This window comes from Glossina fuscipes, unplaced genomic scaffold (genome assembly GCF_014805625.2).
Source record: "Glossina fuscipes isolate IAEA_lab_2018 unplaced genomic scaffold, Yale_Gfus_2 2, whole genome shotgun sequence".
NCBI classification, from domain to species: Eukaryota; Metazoa; Arthropoda; class Insecta; order Diptera; family Glossinidae; genus Glossina; species Glossina fuscipes.
The window spans coordinates 12,108,767-12,133,357 of record NW_023998416.1 but is presented as its reverse complement, the minus strand read 5'-3'; the positions used below and the strand labels follow the sequence as shown (position 1 = coordinate 12,133,357).

The following is a 24,591-nucleotide window of genomic DNA, read 5'->3' as shown; positions in this document are numbered from 1 at the left end:
GTGGGGTCTAACCAATAGACGCAAGTAGTTGAAATTCAATTACTTTCATCACATTATATCCCTCTACTGTTATCGGCCAAATTTTTTTAAGAAAACTGATACACAGGCAGACAAGCTTACACGCATTTAGAAAACGATTCTTCTTTTAAACGTATGCCATATGACATTTGGTGTAAAGCATGAAAATGTTTACATGAAAATCGCAGATCACTTCAAGTATTCCTTGGATTTTCATATCAAACCATACAAATATTAATCTGAGTGATGTCTTTGAGAAATATTATTATTTAATAAAAATATTAGAGTAGAAAATGGCCGATGCCGTTTAATTTATATCACGACTTATTTTGATTTGAAAATCTTTCTAGAATTTGGTCTGCTTATGCATTAATAATTGATTGTTTGCAGCGTCGACTGTTTATTACGTATACACAAATCTTAGCCACAAAACCCGTTTTGCTCAAGTATTTTTTTTTTTGTCTATTAAAAATTTAGGTTGAAAAGTATTGTTTTTTGCTACAAACTTTTGGTTGTAAAAGGAAAAATATTTAAGAAAAAATCTGCGTCAAATATCTCTGATGTGAGGCGATTTTTGTTTTAGAGCACAACATGTAAAGAGTCTTACGTAACAGTAGATCACTGTAATCAAAGCAAATGTCGAAAATGATTATATGAGTAGGAGTGTACCGTTCACATACCAATGCTTATGTTTGTATGTGTGTTCATAACATAACATAGTCGAATTAATTTGAAATATAAAAATTTTATGATTGAAAATAGTTTTTGGGGAATTTTTGTTTGTTGTTTTCTTTAAGCTAGAGATAGATGATTCATGAAATCGCTATTGTGCTCTGTTTTGAATACAAATTTTAGAAGAGATTTGCAATTTCTTTAGTCGAACAGAAAAAAAGTTTACACTTTTGCTTCTCAAGCGAGAGCCGTAAAGAAATAAAAGTGAATTATTTCCATGCGGTATAGTTGAAACGTGACGACTTTATTTTGACCTTTTTTTTTTTTTTATTTTCTTTGTTTGTTGTATTAAGCATTTTACACATGTTCATATTAATATGATATGCACACACAAGTGACCGTTAATATAATATTTTGTGACTTAAATTTAAATTACTTTCCAGACATCTACATAGCTGTGGCGATTGTGTTCGTGTAGAGCGTGCCAAGCCTATGCAGCTTATGTTCAAATTGCATTAGAGGTAAATGAACTTTTATGGCAGTACACATATAAATGTAAGCGTGTGTTTTATTTTCTAAAAAAAAACTTTAAAAACGAATTAAAAAAATGGAAGAAAAAAAGTCGACGCAAACATTAAATTTGAAAGCAAAACTAGTTATGAACTGTATTCTTGTAGTACTGACGTAGCTTTCTTTACCTTGGTTAATTGTTTGTTGCTTTTAAGAGCTGACATAACTTGCAGAGCAATCGTAATGGTCGAAATTAAAAGAGAAGAAGAACATTCTATTATTATCCTATGCAAATATCAAGTTTTCAAGTTTCTATTCATCAGCAAAATGTGTAACGATAGCAAAATGTTTCACAGAAAAGCAAGTAAGCATAAAAACGTGTGTTTCAAGTTCAAGCAGACAGGAAAGAAAGAATGTAGATAGAAGAAGGGGAATGTTAACATGTATCCATAAAAGCGAAGGAAGTGTTACTTCCATCGTTACTTTATAAGCCATGAACTGAATCATAATTTATGCGAAACTGTAAAGTTCATGTAACGTCCTTCATAAACATTCTGTTGGTCCTGGCACAAATGACTGACTTACTGACTGACTGACTGACTGACAGCCTATCAGACTGACAGACGAGCTGACTGACTGACCGACTGACGGACTGACTGACTCGTCCGCAAATTAGGCAAAAGCATTGGAAGCATGTGCCCGCATCAGCATAAAAAGGCGACCAAATCGGTCAAAGGACACGCCTATAGTGGAACACAAACTAAACATCTCTCCTTTTTGCATTTTTGCTCGTTACTTACGCATTTTATAAATATTTTCACATACGTTCCACAAGAATGGATAAAAGCAGTCACGTCACGTCCGTCCAACACAACAGAATACAGAGCATTTTCTCGCTCGTTTTTAGGATAATAATAAATTCGACCATAGCCGAATATCGTTTCCCTACCTGTTTCATTTTTGAAGACTCCATTATTTTTATATAATTTGAATGTACGGCTTGGCATAGGGTTTTATGTTTATGTGGAGCATTGTTTGGACGGACAAACACATTCAAACTACAAGTAGAGACAATATCGCTGAATTTTTGACATGATTCTTATAAGAGCATTGAAGGGGAGGGAGAGCATCATGGGGAGGATTTTAAAAAAACACCTGTTCGGATTGGGCTTAATCATCGACATGTTATATTACATTTCGTTTTACGATATATATATAAAAATATAAAAAGTATTCGAGTTCCATTGACGATTCAGCTTGTTTTCATAGTCTCATAATACACCTAACTTGGGTAATGCTTAAGCGATATTTTATTGATGTGGTAAGATATATTAAAGCCAAAGTCAAATTTTATTGGCTAATGGTTAGTCTAATAGATCCATTTGTTACCTTTGGTCGCAACATCAACATTTTTTGCTCGAAGTTTAATTTTTCATATTCCGAAAAATGTGGTTCGACATATTCCAGATGAAAGATGCCACTGCTCGCTCGCCTGTTCCAGAGGATTATGATATACAAAATATTTTATACAAATCTTGATAGGGTCCAATAAACAGAAACTACTGGACTTGATTAACACATTATTGACAATAAGATTGACATCACTTAAGGCTCTTTTGGACAGTTTCTGCTGTGATCATTAACCTGCATAAAATTGGTTTAGACTCAAGGCCGTTAGAGCAAATTAATACAAGTGTAAAAAAGAAAATGTTAAATAAAAGGGAGAACAATTACAACAAATACTGATTGGTTTTCTTTTAATGAATCGCTCCTTAAAATCGTATAAAAGCAATAAAATTTTAATCGGTTTTTTTTTCACTTGTAACATCATAAATATCTTACATAATTATTGAAAATATATTTGAAATAAAAGAAACTTGATTGCACATATGGACATATCTTCTTCATACCATAAAAAAAAGAAGCGAAAAAAGACATGCAACACATGTCTTGGCAATAAATAGCTTTGATACGTACGCCATCATCAAACGCTTAAGGTATTTGCAATAGCAATACAAGCACCCTCTTCTATTTTTACTGCCTGCTTCATATATGTACTCACTATATGCCGCACAAACCAAACAATCCAATCCACAAAGCTAACCAGCCGGATCGAAGCAAAGAAAATTGCAAGTGACTTTCGAGTGGGTTGTGTTTGTGATATTAAAGTGCGTTTTTCTTCTTTTTTTGAAAAAAAATTACAACATCACACATTCCAAGCCATTTGCGGTTGTTTATGATTAATTGTAAGCATTTATTTATCTCTTCTCTTTAACATAAATTAAAAGGTTGCAAGCGTCCAAGCAAGGATTTGCAGTTAAGTCGAAAATTTTTCCTCTCTTATAGTAAAAAGTAGTCAAACAAGATCTTTTAATTATAGATGGATTAAGGAAAACCGGTTGTTGTGGGCTGTTGTGCAAAAGGCTTCCTTTTTTTTCTTTTTTTTTTTCTTTATATATTTATTAAAAAAAATTTGGAAAATTATAAAATTATGAAATTTTTTCAATAACGGAAGCATTGTATTAAGTTTTTCATTTTATAATATTAACATGATAATTAATATTTCTTCTCTTTCCTTTAATCACATTAACGAATAATTACATTTGCATACGTCCCAGCGAGACCATATAATTAAAGGGGAATAATGAACAGTGCAAAAATGAGGAGAGGTACTCGAAAGTAAGTCCGCAACCTTATTAATAAAACAAGGCGAATAGAAAGTCGCAAAATATTCTTTCTCGTAGGAGTTTCTAAATCTCAGTCTGATAGAGAAAAATGTCTAACATTTCACTCAATAAGTTGGTGGGATGACATAGAAATCTATTGATGAGTATTGACGAACTCATATGAACTTAACATATTGCCAACCTTGCGCCAAGGGTTCGTGTTTTCCGCACGATTGCCCAGCAAGTTGAAGTTTAGTGACGCTACATATGAAATACAAATTTTTCCATAGGTAAGCAAAAGTAACGTCACTATACAATTGTCGCATGTAGACTGACAGAATGTCGCAATATCCTTTTATTTTAGTACATTTCCTTTCATAGCTGATACTATCTAAAATTCATATGGATCCGTTAGCAGTTGCGAAATCTATATGTCATCCCACGATTTATTGAGTGATATGTTAAGTATTAGTTTTGCTCACTCTCTTCGGATAAGTAGTTGCTGTTCCCTTGCTGCAATATATAAAAATCGAGAAATTCTCTCATAAATACTAGGAGGCTGAAAAGAGCTACTTGTTTATGTCTTTATTGCTTATGATGAAAGATAGAATCAATTCTTTGCAAGATGAACAAGTCATTACTTCTAAGTATTCGCGGGAATCATGGAGACCATTGTCACTTGTGTAAATTTTTAACGTGTATAATGCTTGCAAACCTCAAGTTCTTTACCTTGAAATATTAATCCTGTTAAACCTTAGGGAAATTTACCAAAACCAACTAGTGTTCTCCGACCAGCAAAGTTATTTGCGCATTGAGACTGAAACTTTATTCTCTAATTTTTAGCAGTTCATCGATCCGAAGTCAATAGGCTTTCTCCACGAAAAAGACTCGACATAACAGCTCGTCCACTTGAGTCGCCTTATGGTTCCTGCTATCGGCTTAGCTTAAATGTAGCTTGAAGTTTGAGTTACATTGTTTGCATTATTATGTTATACAGCAACCGCGGATAATTGCTTAATCATACAACGAAATTGACGCCTAACTCTATACGAAAACAATTGAGTGTTATTAACTGAAAACACCTTTCCGTCTGTTTGCGCTGCATCATGTGAACTAGTTCGGTGACGAGAACCGTGAAGCGACTCCTAACATGTTTTGATAAATTTTCCAAATTCTGGGTGGGCATAGCCAGGACCAATTTAATGGATAAATGTTTTCTCTAGCACTTGAAGACCTTAGCGTTGGCACTAATCGACCTCATCAAATTTTGTGGCATCTATAAAAATAAAAGCGTTCAATCACCGAAAATCGCAGTCCCCAACTAAACGATTTTATCAAATGCCTTCATCAAACTTTAAAATCAGTCATTAAGTACTATCTCGAATAATGTTTCATATATAATTTGCACAAAAAGACGTTAAGATATTGATCAACAATCTCAAGCGCGCAAACGGGAGAGAGGAGACGCATGAACCAAAACTTTCATGCGCTGTATTTTTGAAAGGGAACATTTATGAAAGTATTACCAACATTTGCAAGTAGCTCGATAAGTGAAATGCCCTATCAAATTACGTAAATGAACATCGTGAGCATTGTAACCGCACTGTAATCCTATTCGACAGCATGTTTTAAGTAAACAGGATCGCTAGTCACGAAAAAGTGCTTAAAGGTAATATTTTCTTATTTAAAACAAAGGTATATAAATATATATATAATGTTAATAACCAGAAAACTGCAAAAAAAAGTTCAAGTAGAACATCAATTTTCTCTTATGTAACATTATTTAAATTTCATCTGCCGTTCATTGCCTGTTCATACGGGCGTAGGGATGCTTTGGATACCTGTTATGAAACCTGTAAACTATTTCAAATTACTTACTTACCAGTTCAAAAATGAAAAGAAAAAAAAAAAAAGCTTCGCAGTGAAAGCGTTTTAACGATAAATTCCTCTAATTTATAGATTACAACAGAAGCTCATAAATGTTTTGGTAACAGATGGCAAAAAAAAAAAACTGTCAACATGACATTGATGGTCATTTTAATACACTCAATAATTTGTTGTTGTTTATCATTTAAAAACGATTGAAAAAAGAAAAAAAAACTTTTCCTAAAAATTCATTGAACTTTAGGTAATCAGAAGAAAAGAAAAAAATGGAATAAAGAAATAAAAATAAAAATAATAATAAATGGAATCCTGTTTCATAGCATATCTCCGAAACATAACTCTCTGCTTTTCTCTCCAACTCTCTTCTCATGCAATTTATTAACAATGGTGGTAACATCTCCTGCAAAACTTGAATTTCCCGCCTTAGAGGTGTAAATACTTTTATACACATATGTATTACATATTAGTTTTATATATATGTGTATATGTGGTCATGCATATATAGTCTGTGTGAGTGTGTGTGTGTGTGTGTGTGTGTAAAGTTCATAATTCCAAAAAAAGAAAGACGTTATTTTTCTCTTGTTTACAATATGCTTTCGCAAAAACGCATACACATGTATAAAAATATCCAAACACATATTGCAACATCTTATTGATTAAGTTTATAAACAATTTTGAAAATCGTACAAAAATAACAAACAATCAAAGTTTTAAACAAAACATATCGTATTCCTCCTCGTTGTATATTTTGTTAAGGCATTTATGGCTGCTGGCGCTCCTGCTGCTACTGCTGTTGTTTATGGTTGATTGTTAGGCAGACACCATTTCGATTCGAAAACATTATTTACCGACACGTAAAAATTTGTTTCATTTCTTTAACTCATCTCACTCGGATGGAGACGGTACATACCGTAACAAACATTGTGCATGTTTCCATCTGTGTTCATTTACTTTTCTGCACAAATGTAAGTAATTATTTTCGGAAACAAAATGTAAAACGCAAAACAATAACAAAAACAGGAACAACAACAACATTACAATGTATTTGCAATTATTTTACTCAAAAATTCATGTACAACCTTTAAGTGTCAGTAAAATACTCAAGCAAATGGTTTACTCTTTATCTTAAGCCACAAGGCAAGCGGAGGTCACGTAATGTTGCCCATAACATTGCTTTAACTATTAAATCTATTTTGATAGAAATCTGGAGCGCTAAACATCATTTACAAATTTCTTATGTCACACGTGCCCATAATGAAAGGTTTTCATCGCAACAATTTGCGTAATAGTGGTACATATGTGCTAAGCTATTACACGTAATGTTGACAACAATGTCCTAAAGACAAGTTTAAAACAACATACAGCTTGCACTTATTAAGTAATGTTCTTCCATCTGCCTATTACTCTCTTATCAAGGATTGAAATGTTTTTTCTGAAATGGAAGAGTGCTTCAGCTCGATTTTTATGCATTGACTTTAGTATTCGAAAGTGTCTCTAAACCGAACAAGGATGTCTCCGTCACTTACAAATGTATGTTTAACGCACTTCTTCCTTAACATAATTCTCACAATATAATACAGAGAAGATATAGCGCAACACTCGACAACTCTGTAGAATGGCATATGTGTACTCTTTGTCATAGATTGTATCCTACGCACTTTCATTCAATGATATTTCAAGTTGAAAGCATTTTCTCAGTTTGGGCAAATGTATGCATCGCCCAGAAGGACCAATCGATTCAGAATCACTTTTTGCATAGATATAAGCTTGTCTGTCCATCTGTCCTGTTTTTTCGTGTGCAACTCACAGATCGCAATTTTTGCGTTATTTGCATAAAATCTGGTGAACCGACGCGGTTTGGCCCAAGGAGAGCCGCTATTGAACATGGTTCGAATCGGCCCACCTTTCGACGATTAAGTAAGTAAGTTACTTGAATAACTGTGTTAAACGAAGTGATGCCGGGTACTTAGCCGTGGTGGGCCGTGCCCCGTAAGCTTCAATATGACTCACACGTACAGGACAGTGATGCTCAGAAAGAAGTGTAGAAAGATAGAAATACTCATCTGAATTGTATTCTTATGAAATTGAGAATATATTTACACCTCGTGCCCGGCGAGAAAAGCAAATGCGGAAGATAATTTTGTAACGCAAAAAAATATTCATTAGAGATTAGGATACCGCTTGTTAATAACTATTACTAATCGCCGCACATGATGACTATCAAAGCTGCTGGTCCAGATCGAATACAGCTTCCGTTTTGTTTATGTTTATAAATAATTGGGAAAACTGGATGACATGCATTAGTTTATATTCGTTTGATGTACGATAAAGTAATTTCATTGTTATTTCAATATTAAAATATTGTGAGTAATGTCGTTAAGAGATGAGTTTCGATGAGAATGAGATTCACATGCCTATCATGAAAATGTCTGTACATTTTAATAAACATATCTTACCTTCCTTGCAGCGAAATGAGATTACAATTTAATGCTTTCATTATTAAATTGCTTTACAACGCAGTACATTATAGTACAAGTCATAATTTTATTATATTTATATGCTGGCGACTATTGTGTCTCTTTCATATTCATTTTCCACAACTTAAAGAGCCGCTGAAACCTGATATATGCATTTGTACGACGGTATAAAAAATGAAATAAGAAGACAAGCAGTAAGTAAGTAAAAAATTTACATTCGGCTATGACCGAATTCTTAATGCCCATCTCCAAAATAAATATGTTAATGCTATGAATAAATCAATAGGAAAATAAATAAACTATAATATTAAAAATAATCGATTAGAAAAAACAAAAAAACAGGAATAAAGAGAGAGCTAAATTTCGTTACCCAGACTATTTCTATTTTCAGACAGGCTCTAATAGGATCACCTGTACTGTAGTAATAAGCAAAAAAACTCAGAAAGCGCAGAAGTGCTCTCAGCTTATGTTGTAGTATAAGTGTGTCCTTCGGCCGGTTTGCCCTATCTTCAATGCCAAACTGTGTTCAAGGACTCCCAATGATTTGTGCGGCCAGGAAAATGCTTAGTACCAAGAGGTCATGCCTTGCTATATTCAAAACTTCCTGATAACGTAGAGCATATATATCTTATGTAGTCTATGAAGCTTCGCTCTAATTATTGCACAAACGTTCAAACAAAATGAATACACCCCCATCCCCCGATGATGGGCATTAAAAAAAAAAACAATTGAATTGTTGAGGGAAATAAAGCGAAATCGACAGCGTACAGTTGAAAGGAATGAATGAATAGATAAGTGAATGCAGGAAATTTCGCAGACATCGCAGCATTAAAAATATCACAACAAACGCGATATTATGTGTGGCACGTTTACATCAAACGCTTTAATTAGTTATTTATGAGCAATGATTAATTAAATTAAATATATATATATAAAATATTTATATAATATGTTGTGACCATATAGTCAATTCAATACATAGTGCATTTTGTATTTTAAATAATATTTCAAACGTTTTAATAAAAATTTGAGAACACACTCACAAACTGAAAGCGATTTCCTTGCGCTTTACTCAATGAATCGAAATTTTATGATTTTTAACATAAGTGAACTATAACCACAAAATAAGTATTTATTTATTTTTTGTTTTATTTTGATTTTATTTTTTTAACTCATAACGTTTTTCATCTTCTTGCTGCTTCTTACGCATCTTTCATTGAGTTTTAAAAAATGTAAAAGGGAAAGTTGAGCCTCGCGTTCGTGCAAACTGAACGTTGTACGCTGTTTAAAGTTTCTATTATTGCATCAATTAATCTTTCATTAAATGCATTTTAATTGATTTACAAATGCCTGCGAAGCTGCTATTATTTATAGATTTTCATCTTTATTTAATTTAAGAAGTTTTATTTATGTTTTAGTTATGTATAAAAATATTTGAAATAAATCTTTTGATTTATTCAATGATAACCTAAATAATTTCAGTATATTAACGAAATTAACCCTTAACGGAGTTATGCGCCCGCGTAACCAATTTATGCATTAACGAGTTGTGTATGAGAATATTTTAAATGAAGAAGTGAAGAGTGGAAAACGAAATAATTTAAGAATATTCAAAAAGTTAATCCTTAGCGAACCGATGCCGTATAATATACACAAAGGGTACATCGCACGATCCTTGGTGATTACGAGATCATTGAACATAAAATTGAAACGCATAGCGATTTGAATAAATTCATTGAACCCACATATCGCCCAAGTCGAAATTAATTAAAGTATGTCCCAAAAAATCAGTTATCATGTCTCCCTACCTTCATCAATTGATGGCAGCTGCTTGCTCTGAAATTTTTACCCCACAAAACACACCCAAAACACGTAAAAGTTCTTTAGATCAGACGTTTTCCCCTTATAGGAGCAAAGGAGCAATAATCCTTACTTATGAAGCCATTCAATTAAATATAAACTTTATCCTACTTGCACGAAAGATAACCGCGTTTTCTTTTGTAATTAGCTTTAACGCTTCCTATACGCCGTCCAAAACTGTATACATGTGTTGTATGCATATGTCTAGACCGCATACACGTACAAAAAAGAGAACCCACAAAAACAGACTTGAGCGTATTTCGTAAATAATGGCAAAATCCAAATAGTATTTTGAAAACCAAAATGTGATTTAAATCTCAATCGGAATAGTGTTTTGCGTTTACTTTTGTGTTTACTTTCTATTATTTTTATCTGTTATTGTGATCATGTTTTCAATCAATGTGTTAAGCATTTTGACAGATCACCATATTTAATTTGCTTCCATTTGCTATCTAAGTAGTAAAGTAAAAGTAAACTTGAAAGTCTTCCGCAACCGTTAAGGGTTAATCGGGAATTATAGAAATACACGAGAATAGACGACATAAAAAGACTACGGCCCATATTTGTGAGATAATAAGAGCAGTAACGGTCCCAACTGGTCTTACCTAACGCAAACAATAAGATCTGCCTCTAGGAACATTTCAATTCAATCGTAGAGTTTCCCTTTCTTTAATTGGGGATATGTTCTCCAGATATTGATAAACTGCTGAACATAAGAGGAGGTAGGAAGGTGAGCGTGTCCAAGGAAAATAAATTTTTACATTTATTTGCAACTAAGGTCGTGCGTCGGTGTGTTGATTATCGAAAAACGATTGCTAAAGTGAAAGATCAAAAAGGAAGTAAGAGTTACCTTGAGAAAATCTACAAACAGAAATGTCGTCGGTTAAGTGAGATTTAAAAAGGAATTATTTCTTTTGCGTTCCCTTAATCCTTACTAGGATGAGTAACCTAGTGGATCCTGTTTGCGAATTTATAAATTACTTTTATCAACTCAACTAAAACAATGGCCGTTTTTCAATTTGCTCTTCAAGTCACGTCAAAAAAACATTTCGTTTGGCTTCGGTGTCGTTTCACGCCACGTATGAAACATAAACATGCATAAGTGCCGTACTTTACTGATGTAATAATTTCTTCGAAAAAACAATAATCTCAAGCTTTTAATAGCATAGTCGTAATTAAATTAAAGTCAACAGAAGAAAAGAGCTGTAATGCGAAGTATGGTAACAATACAACACCATAATCAGGCAAAAGAAGAGTTAGAAAGGAAAAAATGCCGAATATGAATAGAGGAGCAGGGGAATATAAAGAAAATGGTGCAACAGCAGCCTAGAAGTGGAACTAGACAGATTTTAATTAAAAAATAAGTTATTTTACACTTTCGTTAAAACATTCATATCCTTGAAAAAATTTTCAATATACAAATTTTGAAATGAGGGAAAGGAAATGAAAAAAAGGCTTGATAATTAACAAACATTTTCTCCCATAATTAAACTACTATTAAGCAATAGACTGCATTAGGTTTTCCCAACGTGAGATTATTTTACTACTTCCCACTGTTACTCAAGTTCAAGTGTAAAAAAGTACACTTCTCTGTTTGTAATCCATATATGTAGTTGTAAGAAACATGAATTCATGACCTTGAGCATAATGTCTCTTTGCCTAAGCATGTCTACTCGCTTTTTATCTTCACATCAACTCGCTTGCACGTTTGCTGTCTTTCATCTTTCAGTCAATTCACTAAAGAAAATATTGATCTATTTTTCTATTTTTCATTAAGTCCGTTCCGGTTAGCCTTGAGCTCACTGAGTTAAACGAAGTCAATGTGTTTGCAGTGCGGTTTTCTCAACGTTCCCCTTCATCCAGGAAATGCCTGCGCACACTATCACAACGAACTTAGCGTTTGTTAGCCGCCCTGCCTGCCGCTGTAAAAACTTATTCCAAGTCGTCTTTGCCAGGTTGTCTGATGTCTCCATTCTTAAGTCGGACACAAAAATCACTCTCCTCTTTTAAGTCTCTCTGTCTATAAACTTTCCTGACTACTATCGTGCCTGGGCCTGAAGACGAAAAAAGAAAAGATTTTCCACTTATTCGTCTATTACGTCGTCTATATGTGAAGCATTTTAATCGTTAAATCAGCAAAGAAAACATATAAATTTGGTTAACTGCAAAGTTCTACTTGTTTTCTGAAGATTCAAAAATACCTTTTAAATAAGCAAAAAGAAGTTCCATGAATCAATCTGTTCGCTCTCGTCGCTCATTCAAAAATTGCTCTAGAAATATTCTTTACAATGATAAATTTATCCTTACAAAGAGCGAAGAAAATCATTCAGAATAAATTTTCCAATGAATTACCGAAAGATTATGCAGAAATAAAGAATTTTCGCTTAGGTTAATCAGACCTAACTCTTCGACTACTATTTGCTGCTCTTTCTTCAATTAGAATTCTTAAGGACTCAAAGCTTGCAATAGACTCTGACGTTCAATTTAGATTTTCTATATTTGCATATACAGAAGAGATTTTAAAGTAAGCGATCTGTACACACAAGATAGAAATCTATCTACATTTACAAGAAAATTGAAAAGACTTATGGAAGAGGAAAATACCAAAATGCTATGAGATGATTTCCATGTCGATCTATAATTTTTTAATGTCTCCCTAAAATCCCAATGAGGAAAAGACATAAAATACTTTGCAATTTTAAAATATTTTATTAACACTCAAGACTTACTCCAACGTGTTTGGATATAAAAATGTTTCATTTACTTCAATTCGCTTTTCTCGGTTAAAAAATTATTTCCACTTCAAACATAACTGCACTTACCGCTTCACCAGCGCCCTTACGGTTATTTGTGTTAAATCCTTGTGCCGACACCGCCATCAAAAAATAACAGCAGGTGCTAAGCAATATTACAATTGTTAAGGTTTTCATTTCGATTTCCATTTGTTTTCGTTTTCGTTTCGTTGCAGCAATCAAAGTTAAAACTGATTTTGAGCAATTATTTTCACTTTTTTGCTCTTAAATAATTTTTTCACATCAAATATTTTTTTGTTTTTTTTTTTTTGTTATTTTTAAAATCAATAAATTAATTGATTAAATATGCGGTTATCAACGCACAGTGCTCTTAAGGTTTAAGGGAAACCAAAAAGAAGAAGAAGACGAAGAGAAAAAAACCAATGTTTTCGAAAACAAGCGCATTTATATCCAACGGTCGCGTTCAAAATGAAACTAATGTTGTTTGCTGGAGCACTTAACAAAAGCGAATGTTGCTGCTGTACAGAAAATCATACAAATCACTGGCATCACAAATATGCCAACAACACCACAATGTTCACCGACCAACACGAAACATAGTAAAAGTTTTTCATACAAAAAGCAAAAGATTTTTTTTTGTTTTTTTTTTTTTACTTCTTTTTCTGTAATGCGAAGTGCTTTGTGAATAAAAGATGAAGAGACGATGTTGATGTTGTCGTTAATGTCGGAGTTGATATTTGGGTACGGACTCTAGGTATTATTAAAGGCACTAGTGTTACTTACTGTAATAAAGCGTACGAAGCATGCACGCTGTGTAAAATCTCGTTTATAACTGAACCAGCAAATATTTGTGTAACGGCAGTAAGGTAGTCTTAAATTTGAGAGTTTTTATTATTTTTGGCAAAAAGCTAAAAGAAAAACAATGCAACATTTTATCGAAACAAGCTAAATTAAATAAATATGAACGAACAAAAAGAAAACAAAACAAAAAACATCTAAAAAGCTTCAAATATCGCACGTTTACATGCATTTGTTTACGTATGTTCATGTGCGGCTGATTGCATTGCAAATAGTTGTTAGGGAGTATTAGCACTATTTGACAATGCAGCCACATGCGTTTTGCATTGCTAAATCATTTTTTTTTTTTTTTTTTTTTTTGTTGTTGTTTGCATGTACGTATGGAAAATTGTTGTGAAAATGTTTTGTAATTGCTTTTACAAGAAAGAAAGAAAGCAAGTAATGGCAGTGAGAGAGGAATATTTTTATTTCATTTCGAGTTTTAATATATAAATGTTAGCAACATGTTGCTTAATTATTTACATAAAATGCAAACAAACTCTTTTTTCCTGGAAAGGTGTAATCAATTTTTCATAATTTTCAATTTCCCGGCACATGCGAATTCGATCTTTAAGGTTAAAGACTCTGAATACAAAGTGTTATATTATATGGTCAGGGGGTAGGCGAGACAAAGAAATCATTAATGTTTTGACCTGCTATCGATTGATGATGGACTAGTTCGTCTAGTTTTATCGTCTTTGAACTTAAAGCGTGTTCTTCGATATAACCGAAACCGAAGTGAATAATAAAAGTAAGCATTACTTATGGCAAGTGAATCTAATACGTTAAGCCACATCATCGTTAAAAGGGAGTTTGTGAAGTCGATCACTAATTTAATATCAACATTAGGGTAAAAGACACGATCAATGAATAATAGAACAATGCTAAAAAATCGAATTCATAAACAGTTACGTAATGCAATGCTTCAAGTCGTTTTACATAAAAAAGCGTGGTGGGCGAGAGACAACAATTCAATACCTTATCTAACCTACCCTAGAGTTATTCATATAGTAATTTTTTTAAAATACAACGTTATATTGGAAGTGGTCAAAAAAAAAAAATAGTTCGATCCGAGCCCCTTTATTCAGCCTTGGGTCAAAACACCTTGGTGCACGAAAATTGCTTCAAAGTATCTCAATAGTTGGGATTTGCCAATTGAGCACAAGAAAACAACACGGACAGACGGACAGACAACTTTAAATAGATTTAGAAAGTGATTCTCAGTTAAAGGTTGACCTATCCCAAGTCTTTCTGGATGTTGCACACATCGGCACAAACTTAATATACCCTACCAGCTGCAAGTGTTGGCCTTTTTTCAAAAGATCAATCAGACCTTACTATCAAATTTTCTTTCATGCTTTATTATTAAGTCTTGTCAAAGGTTACATTTTTCTATGCTATATTTTTAGAGATCATGGCAAGAGGCGTGCGCAAAGAACTTTTACAGTAAAGATCATTAACTGAAACAGTGTTCAAGAAAGCGCGAATATTGTTGAATACATTTTATAATCACTAGTTAGGCATTAAAGAAGTTGTAGTCAAGAAACAATAATTTTTAACTGTTGCACACACGTCCTAAGGGATCATCGTTACTGAATTATTAATACAATTAAACTCCCACTAGTCTGTGCAGCTGGATGGTAGCCTGTAATGTCATGTTTCTTGCTTGATGTCTAATTATAAAGACAATTTCAAAAGATTGCTAAGCAAATTTGAATAAAGCATAACACAGAAACTATAAAACATAGGAGAAATTGTTCGAGGTAGAAAGACGAAAGAAATAATTTAAACAACGCTTTGAATTATTTCTTTTCCAATCTATTCCTATTTATTATTATGTATGTCAAGTTTAGAAAGCAAAAGTGAATTTTATTTCTGATGAACCGGTTACCATTATAATGATATTCACGTGATTTAAGCATCTTCTTTAATATATTCATTGCACATGTTATGCTTAGGCATACATGTATACACGCGCTTATTCGATTGATTTACATAAATATGAAACCAAAAGTGAAAAACGAGATTTCATTGAAAAGAAATTTGCCTGAGGGGGCATTGTAAGCGAAAAATAAAACTAAAAGTAAAACGGATAATAGTGAAGACGATTATAACAACAATGAAAAGATTTATTTAATGCCCTGGTGCAGTTAGTTGAACTGTCATGAACATATCCAAGATTTTTAACAAAAAGTTTATTGACATTTCATTTTGCTGAATATTTCTGAAAGTGTGCTGCATTTTACGCGACAATACAATATAAGAAACGTAAGGTTTCATAAGCGACCTTTCGTTACTGTATTCCTCTGGAATGCAGCATATCGCGAACACATGACATGGTAAGATGACAAACATAGTTCTTTACTAAAACTCCAAGATGAACTCACATAAATTGATTCACTTGAGATCGGTTGACTTCACTGTGATTTTAATTACTTTGCTGTGAACTTTAAAAGTTTTCTCGCAAATTTAAAAACGAACGAATTGTCACGTTCGTCAGGCAGCTAGGTGTATATGCATTAAGTTAGATATTCCTACAAATCAAGGCAAGTCAAGGTTACTCGTAAGAAAAAATTAAGAAAACTGTATTACAGTTAAGGGCTTTCTCTACGCAAAAAAAGAATTGTTGTCCTTTTGAGACAACTCACTGATCGAGCCATTTTGCTACATTTTCGTAGGGTCTGAAGCACTACTCAGAAAATGCGTGTCCTATCGATGCAGACAACTGATAATCGGGATGAATCAAATTTGCTGAGTAGATCGCTTGCGGTAGCATTGGAATATCTCGAATGTATTGCGAACCGGTTTTGCTATGTGAATTTTTGATTTTCAATAGCAAACGGTTCAACCGTTTCATATCAACCGTTTCACTAGACTTAAGCAGCTATTAACAGAGCAAACTCTTCTGGTTCCACTAAATGCGAAATATCGTTTCCTTGCCAAAGGAACTCAATATCGCGCTGGTACCCTGCCCATGAACTATTGCGTCTAAAATTCTTAAAACAGATCCACTTTCCATACCCAGTTGCAAAGTCAATGCAAAGAAGACTTTCTTTTGTATCGTTCGAGGAAAAACCAAATGCTTTCCCAGAATGCTCCTTGTTTGATATAGAAGTCGAAATTTTTCTCATCAGAAAAGGTATTTTTGCGTTGCGATATGCGTTACGAGTTGCTTATTGTTGCTTGATGTCCAAGCTATAAAAAATGCATAACCTTCTATATACGTGGTGCTGAGGCGATCTAAGTCGAAATTCCGTTTTCATGTTTACTTATCACGCATATAAGCAGTTGGCTACAACACTAAAGGGCTTGTAACTATTTTTTACTACACATATGTAGCTGTGTGCACATAACTTTCCAATCATAGTTTCTTAAATTTTCAAAATTCACAGCCAGTCATCTGAAATGGATATAACAGACGGCTAGCAAAGATTTAGCAGAGAAAAGATTTCATTTGGCCAACAGAATAAAATATTACCGATTGAAGATAGTTGTATTGCTCAGAGTTACAAGTTATTTGACCTCAATTTTATCGGCATATTTACAAGCGGCTTTTTTATACCCGCCTTATTTGCAAGACTCTGTTAAGTTTGAATGAAAAGAAACCCTACATAGTTTTCTTTGAAAGTGGTTTACCTTACGCTAGTTGTCATCCTAACAGGTACTATGAAGTATAAGCGTTGATCATTATCGCTGAGCTTAATGCTAAAATGTACCCACATATCCAATACCTGCTTACGAACTTAAGCGAATAATGCGTTTCTTCACTTTCAGTTTTATTGCCGGCATTATAGGATCTCAGTAGTAGTTGTTGCTCTTTTCTGGTTTTACCAACAGGTTATCATTGACTTTTGGGTGAAAGTCTTTCTCCCTTAAGCTTTTTTATTGCATTTGCTTTAGGTTTACTTTACGTTTACTTTTTGCTGTTGTTATTGGCATTGTAGCTTATTAAATAACAGGTTTTATTATGTTTACGATAAATAAGGTAAAATAGTTTTTTCATTTCCTCATAAGTGCTCGTGTTAAGATTGTGTGGTAAGATAGGATAAAGGGCTTATCCCTTATACACACGCACTCTCTGCATTGAAGAAATTTTATTTTCTAAATCACAGTGAGGCGATACGATATGAAAAAGCATTTAATTTTCATTTCCGTTTTTTTGCTTTAATTGGCAATGCATTAAACGTTTTTCTCCAAAGGCTTGAACATGACTACGATGACCCGATGATATGGATAGAAAGAATAAAAAGAACAAAATAAATTTGAAATAATGCTACCCCTACGCTGCAACCTAAAGCTGACCTCGAGTTTTCAAATATGGTCCGAAGAATTATTATGGTCATGGATTAATAGGCCATAGTATGAAAGGTCCTCCATGCACGAGTGCGACTGCCTTTCTCTCCTAAGTCAGCTGTCATTCAGGATTCATCAAAAAACGGATGAGGCTTTCTTGTGTGCTTTGAAATTGTTTTCATCATTCCATGACCTTTTGTTGTTGTTGTTATTGTCATTGTTGTTGTTGTTGTAGCCTTGACGTTGATGAATGATGGGCAATTATGTTAAAAATTTGCGTTAATTACTGCAAAATTGAAACGATTTATCTTTGGAAATTAATAAATTATGAATTAACATCTTTAAGTTATGTGCGGGTCAAATAAAGCATAAGTTTATACGCAGATTGTCACATTTCACATTTCACCTTGACCTCTCAAGTAACAGCTTTTCCGCCTAATTCTCATATACGATAACATGTATATATCTTTAAAGCTAGTTTCCTATATATCTGTTTACATAGCTAGATCGTTATCAAGTTTTGTTTTTATTTTTTTTTTTACTGTTACAGTCAGAAAATCTATCTGAGTAATAAAATCGTGCTTTTTTTTTAAAAAAAAAAAAAAAAAAAAAAAATATTCTAAAAAAAAAAGATTTATTTTACATTAACAAATTATTGCAGCGTGCATTCTGTTTACCAAAACCCGACCTTGAATTCGAACGTGAATATTGCGAAATATTCAAAAATTGCATTTTTTTAAGCAAAGAAAAAAGGTCTATGGAAATAAGAGAACTTTATACTATGAAAAAGCAAAAGAACCCAGAAGTGAAGCACTAATCTCCAAACTATTTATCACGTCTATATGAAGCACTTATGACTCTAACAATTGCAGATAAGTCATAATTCAACTGCAAGTCATACAGCGTCGCCAATTGCTATATAACTTACCTGGTAATTAACTTCTTTTGTTGCGGAATAGAGATAAATCTAGCGGCGTAAAGAGATGAAGAAGTCTTTTATCAAAAGCTGTAAAACTTTGCTAATGAACGTAAAATCAGTATCAAAACGATGATTGACCACATGGCTAGCCACAAGCCAGAGAAACTAAAATCCCTTAATTAACTTAATTTCGCAGGTGCATACATATCAAATAAGAGTGCTTGCCTGCAATTTGAAATAAGAAGAAGAAAAATCACTATAGCGGGACAGGGTCGCCCTTAAATACCCTACAACGTCCTACATGTTTTTATGTAACGACTTTTCAAGCTAAGACATTGTTTGGGAAGTGATCAGGAAAATGGTCCGATCTGAATCATTTTCAATAGCGTTCGTTCTCGGGCCAAAGCAAGTCAATGTACTTAATTCCATTAATAAGTCCCAGTGAAACAAGAGGGACAGGCGGACAGACAAGCTTAGAACGGTTTAGAAAATGATTCTGAGAAGATCGGCATAATGAAGGCTGCATCTACGTCAACTCGTTCTTGGCTTGGTAACCCTACAAACTTAATGTACCTTTGTACCAGAAGTCCTCTAGGGTATTACCAAACGTTAAGAGATATCCATATGAATTTTTTTTTAATTTTACTTTATTAAAGAATAGCATCGTTAAGACTTTGTTTAAGAGTTTTTAAGGTATCCCAATCTCTTGATATAACCCCAATAATACAAATCCAGTCGAATATATCGATGGCGTTCGTGGCCAATTCATATCGGAGATTTTGGAAGCTACGCAATTATTGAACTTTTTTCCCAATTAATTGGTTGGGTTGCCACGACATGTATGGACCGCTTTGTTGAAATGACATATCGTTCAAATCGAAATTATTAAGTCGTGCCACAAAATCTCAGTAATGATGTTTCTCTAGCAATGTCTATTAACGGTAGCTGCAATGCCCTTTTTGTTCTCAAAAATCATATTTTTAACCCACACACCACACTCAACTGCGTTTTTTTTTTGATAACAGGTTTGTCTTTTTTATTCCAAAAATGAAATTTATTATCAATTTATTTTCCATTTACTCCCCATTTATTCTGAAGCACATTTAATTCGATTTTCTCGTTAATTGTGGACGTGCTTGGAATCGTTTTCGGACTCTACATGAAAGTGTTCTTAATAAAAACCACCGGTTTTCACAAGTACTTTTAAAAGATCGCAAATATGGAAAAGTGTCGGAGTTTTCCGCGATTGGTTTAGCTTCTTCTGCATTGTGGGCGAGTATGTGAACAGATCAGAAGTCAATTTTTTAACCTCGCATTCTTAATTGATCAAGGGCAAGGGCAAGGGCTTATCGCAAACACCAGTTGCCCATCTTTTGTTTCCTTTCTTGCTTTTGGAATATTTCCTCTCGTTGTGAAAAAGTCAAGATAAGTACATATTTATATATATATATATATATATGTATATATTTTCTTTAATAACCATTTTTCTTTTATTGAAAATTCTGAATTCTTTTTATATATATAATCATTTCTAAAAATTTGCATAATTAATTTGCAAAGAACAGAAAAGAAAAAAAAAGTAATTTTTTGAATTACACAAGAGTTAATGATACATATAAACCTACACACTATTTTATATAATATATTTTATTTACTTGAAAATTTCTAACATAGTCCGTATATTATACAGACGGTAACCAAGTAATTTTAGAGAGACGAAGAGCTATATATAATTTTATATTTTTCACACAATTGCTTTTTTTATACATAAATACATTCATATATAAATTTGAATAACCTAATATTTAACCTACGATTGATACAAATTTCAAATTTTAATTATATTGTTATGCAAAAGAAAGAGAAGAATCATCGAAGAGAGAAATTATTTTCATTGATTATTGGTAAAATTGTTATTTTTAAGTTCATTAGAACACGATTATATACATGAGTATATTTGTGAGTATATAGAGCTAAGAGCTTATTCATCAATGATAGTATAAATCACATTACAAGAGAATATAATTTTCTGTTCGCATCATGAAGTAACGACAGCCTTCATTAAATGTTTTCTAAACGTGTTAAGTCAACGTGAAAGCGATGATAATTGTACTTAAAGTGAGTAAAAGTTTGGTTAATGGAAATTAGGAGGAACGTGTGATGTCGGGTATTGAACAAAAATATTTGAAAATTTTGGTAGATTTATTTATATATATTATACCTTACACCACGTGGTATATGCCCGGATGTACGCAACGCTCAGAAGGACTTGAGATGGACCCACCTTCGATTCGGAGTCACTTCGTGAATCGACCTAACCTTCTCTGTCCGTCTATCCGCCCGTCCGCCTGACCATTTCATTTTCTTGTATTCAACGTACAAAGCGCAATTTTTTAGAAATTCTTTTCATGAAATTTGGCACAGCGGCATGTTTCAGCCAAGGGATGAACACTATTGGAAATGGTTCGGATCCGAAAAAATCGTTATATGAATAACCGTATCAAGAAAAGTGGTGTAGAGTATTTAACGCGGCCCACTATCGCGTTTTACATGGTGTTTCTTTTTTAAAATAAAGCATTAACGTATATTCAGACAAAGGGAAAGCACAGTAAACTAAATTAAAGTGAAGTAAAATAAAATAAAATGTTTACCTAAGCCTAAGGGCTTCACGTAATCCCCTTCATATATACAAATGTTTACCGAACCTTTTCGCCATGAAAGACGAATCATCTTTCTTCTCCTTCCACATTATATATTGCATTTCGGGATTTAGTTTTATTTCCTCTATGATTTTATAAGAATATTCTTCTAAGTATTGCTTACATTAGATGAGAGTTACATTCACTATTTTATTTAATCTACAAACTCTATCGATGTTAATTTGTGTTCATATTGAATTTCTGGATATATCTTGATTTATAACTTATAATTTGGACCTCAATGGTTTCTTTCTTATATGTTTATTTACTCTAACATAGCCTACATACATATTACTCTCATTAAAAGTGAACGCATATGCGTATTATTTATAAAAGTCCCCTTTCTTGTTATAGGAATGAATTATATTTATATATATATTATAAAATCAAAAATAACTAAAAGGATTTTCACTTTTCTAATGTTTCGAATTTCAAAATTTATTTACATTCGAATTTGATTGCGAATGTGTTCTTGCTTAAGGCTTAAGCCTAACATGATGCTATAGATTTCTAATTTTCGTTTTTTTTTTTTACGTATGACTGAGTTTCTCTTACAATTAAAGTCATTAAATCCTAAAATTATGCTTTAAAAATATTCCGTTTAATAAACAAGAAAAACAAAAGAGTAAATAACAGATTGACAAGAAGAACATTTTGAGAAAAGAAAAACCGGAAACAATTGTTCCACTTCATCTTATCGAAAAGTAAAACATTTCTGTGGATGATGCGCGGAGCTGGATATTATAACTGCAGGTAGATTAACAGCCTCTATAAAAAAATCGACTTTTGCGAATTTAATGGCGACTATAGATCCAGACTATGAAATTTGATACAAAGATACGGAAACTTGAGGGAAAAAGAAAACTGATTGTTTGCTCTTATGACTAAAGACTGTCAGAATTCGATTGCAAACATTAAAACGAACCCCTCTCCTTGATATATTTCAGTTAATAACTTACCATATATCTCAAATATCCATTTAAAAATCCAACATGTAATGTATTTCTAATAGGCTTCTTTGCATGACTACAACTAGCAGAAAACTACTTCCAAGATAAATCAAGAATTTATCATTCACTTTTTCTCTCTCTCTCACTCTTCCTTTTATAGGTTTGTTTCAATACAAACGTTTGCGAGAATTATGCAGAATTTGGTCTGTTGACCAATTAATTTTTTTTGATGTAATATTCCCTGTGCTATTGTGCTCTGTAGTAACGCCTACGATTGAAAAAAATTCTAAGGTGTCTAGCCGCTGAAAGAACTTCTTTAAAATTGCTTTTTAAAATTTCCGAGTCTTGCACTATTATAGCCACGAGACCGCAAAAAAGATTTATGTCTAATTGTATGAAAAGTCATACGTTATGTAACAAATTAATGTTACGTTAAAAGACAGAATGAATCACTAGTCATACAGAGGTTTAGGATTAAAAATCTGTTTAATAGCATAAAATAGTCAATGAATAGAAGTGTGCTAATAAGAATAGACACGACAGGGACTGCCTCAAGCGATGTTATCTATACGCTTAATAGAGCGATGTTCAAAAAAAAGTGGTGGGAAGGGAAGTAGGTAGGGAGCGGCCGCTTTTTAGTGGATATGTGTGGCCAATCAATAAATGTGATGTGACTTTGGCTGCGCCTAAATATGGCCTACCTTAATGAGTTTCGAACACTCGGACATTGATTTTGTAGTCGCGACTGTCATCCACTTGGCTATGCAGTGCCTTGGCTGTGCTTACTCTGTTTTATGTAACGAAAACCAAAACGCGGCAATGAAAATTAAGTACGAAAAAGAAAAAAAATAGCATAACATGAATATGAGGTGAAAAGACCTTAACAAGAGAAAGAAATCAAAAAAAAATTTGGAAAAGTGTGTAGAAATAACAAACATCTTCATGTAACTTCACCTCTTTCCATAATCAAATTATACGCAGTGCCTGAAAACTTTTTGCCAGTCGATTGGATTAGTTTTGGATCAACGTCGGTATTATATAGTGATTCATTATCATACGCTGTTTCTTTACCCAGGTTTTGAAGAGCGATAAGCTATTAGCAAACACATTAACATTATAGAAAAAAATTCCATATATTTTCAAATTTCGTTTTCAAATAATTTTATACCCTACGCCTGTTTTCGTGGATATATTCGACCTACAGAAGGACTTGAGATTGACTCGCCTTTTATTATATCAATCGATTCAGAATCACTTTCTCACGGACTTGTCGGTTCCGTTTTTTTCTTATGCACTAAAGACTGCAGTTTTTATCTTATAAGCATTGGTACACTGACAAATTTTCGCTCAAGGATGGACGCTATTCAAAATAATTCATATCGAATTAGTTCTCCGGACACTTGCCATACAACAGCTTATTTTAAAAAGTCGTTATATGAATACGAATACTATAGGATAGTGTGGGGTATTTAACGGTGAACCGTAGCCCACTACAGTGCCTTCACTTTTTCTTTCCAAATTTTATCAATTTTGTCCCCTTGCAGATAATTCGCTATTCTTTACGGTGAGCGAAAAAAAAAAATTAGATAAAATTGATGAAAATGAGCAATGAGACCAAACGTGAAGAGTTATAGAAAAGAACGAATGCGACGACAATATTGATTGTAGTTCCATTTCTCAAAATGATATTCAAGATTGGCTGAAAAATAGTATGTAAATCAATTCTAGAGAGGAAATATGAATAAATGTAAAAAAAATTAACAGTCAATTCTCTTTTATTTTAATCATTAAATATATTATTATATTATTATTTGAGATTATTTTATTAAATACATTGGCAATGAGTGTATGTATATATTTCATATACACGATCATAGATGATTTATTTAAAAAAAAAAAATCAAATTTATATTTAAATACTATTTAATTGTCTAAGTGTTAAACTATAGTACATATAGCTTTTTAGATTAAATACATACTTAAATATACATATGTATATATATATATATATTCATATATATATCTATTAGTTAGAGGTAAAGAAAAGGAAATA

The 24,591-nt window shown here is 32.8% G+C and overlaps 1 protein-coding gene across 2 annotated transcripts in view; it reads right to left on the bottom strand.

Moving 5' to 3' along the window:
* Positions 1 to 13,560, bottom strand: part of LOC119633563 (mucin-5AC) — a 32,313-nt gene extending 18,753 nt beyond the window's left edge. For both annotated transcript variants that reach the window (XM_038027176.1, XM_038027177.1), the window contains exon 1: positions 12,910 to 13,560. In XM_038027176.1, coding sequence (XP_037883104.1) covers positions 12,910 to 13,029 — 120 coding nt within the window. In that variant the 5' untranslated portion in view covers positions 13,030 to 13,560. The remainder of the gene's footprint in view (positions 1 to 12,909) is intronic.
* Positions 13,561 to 24,591: the final 11,031 nt, after the last annotated feature.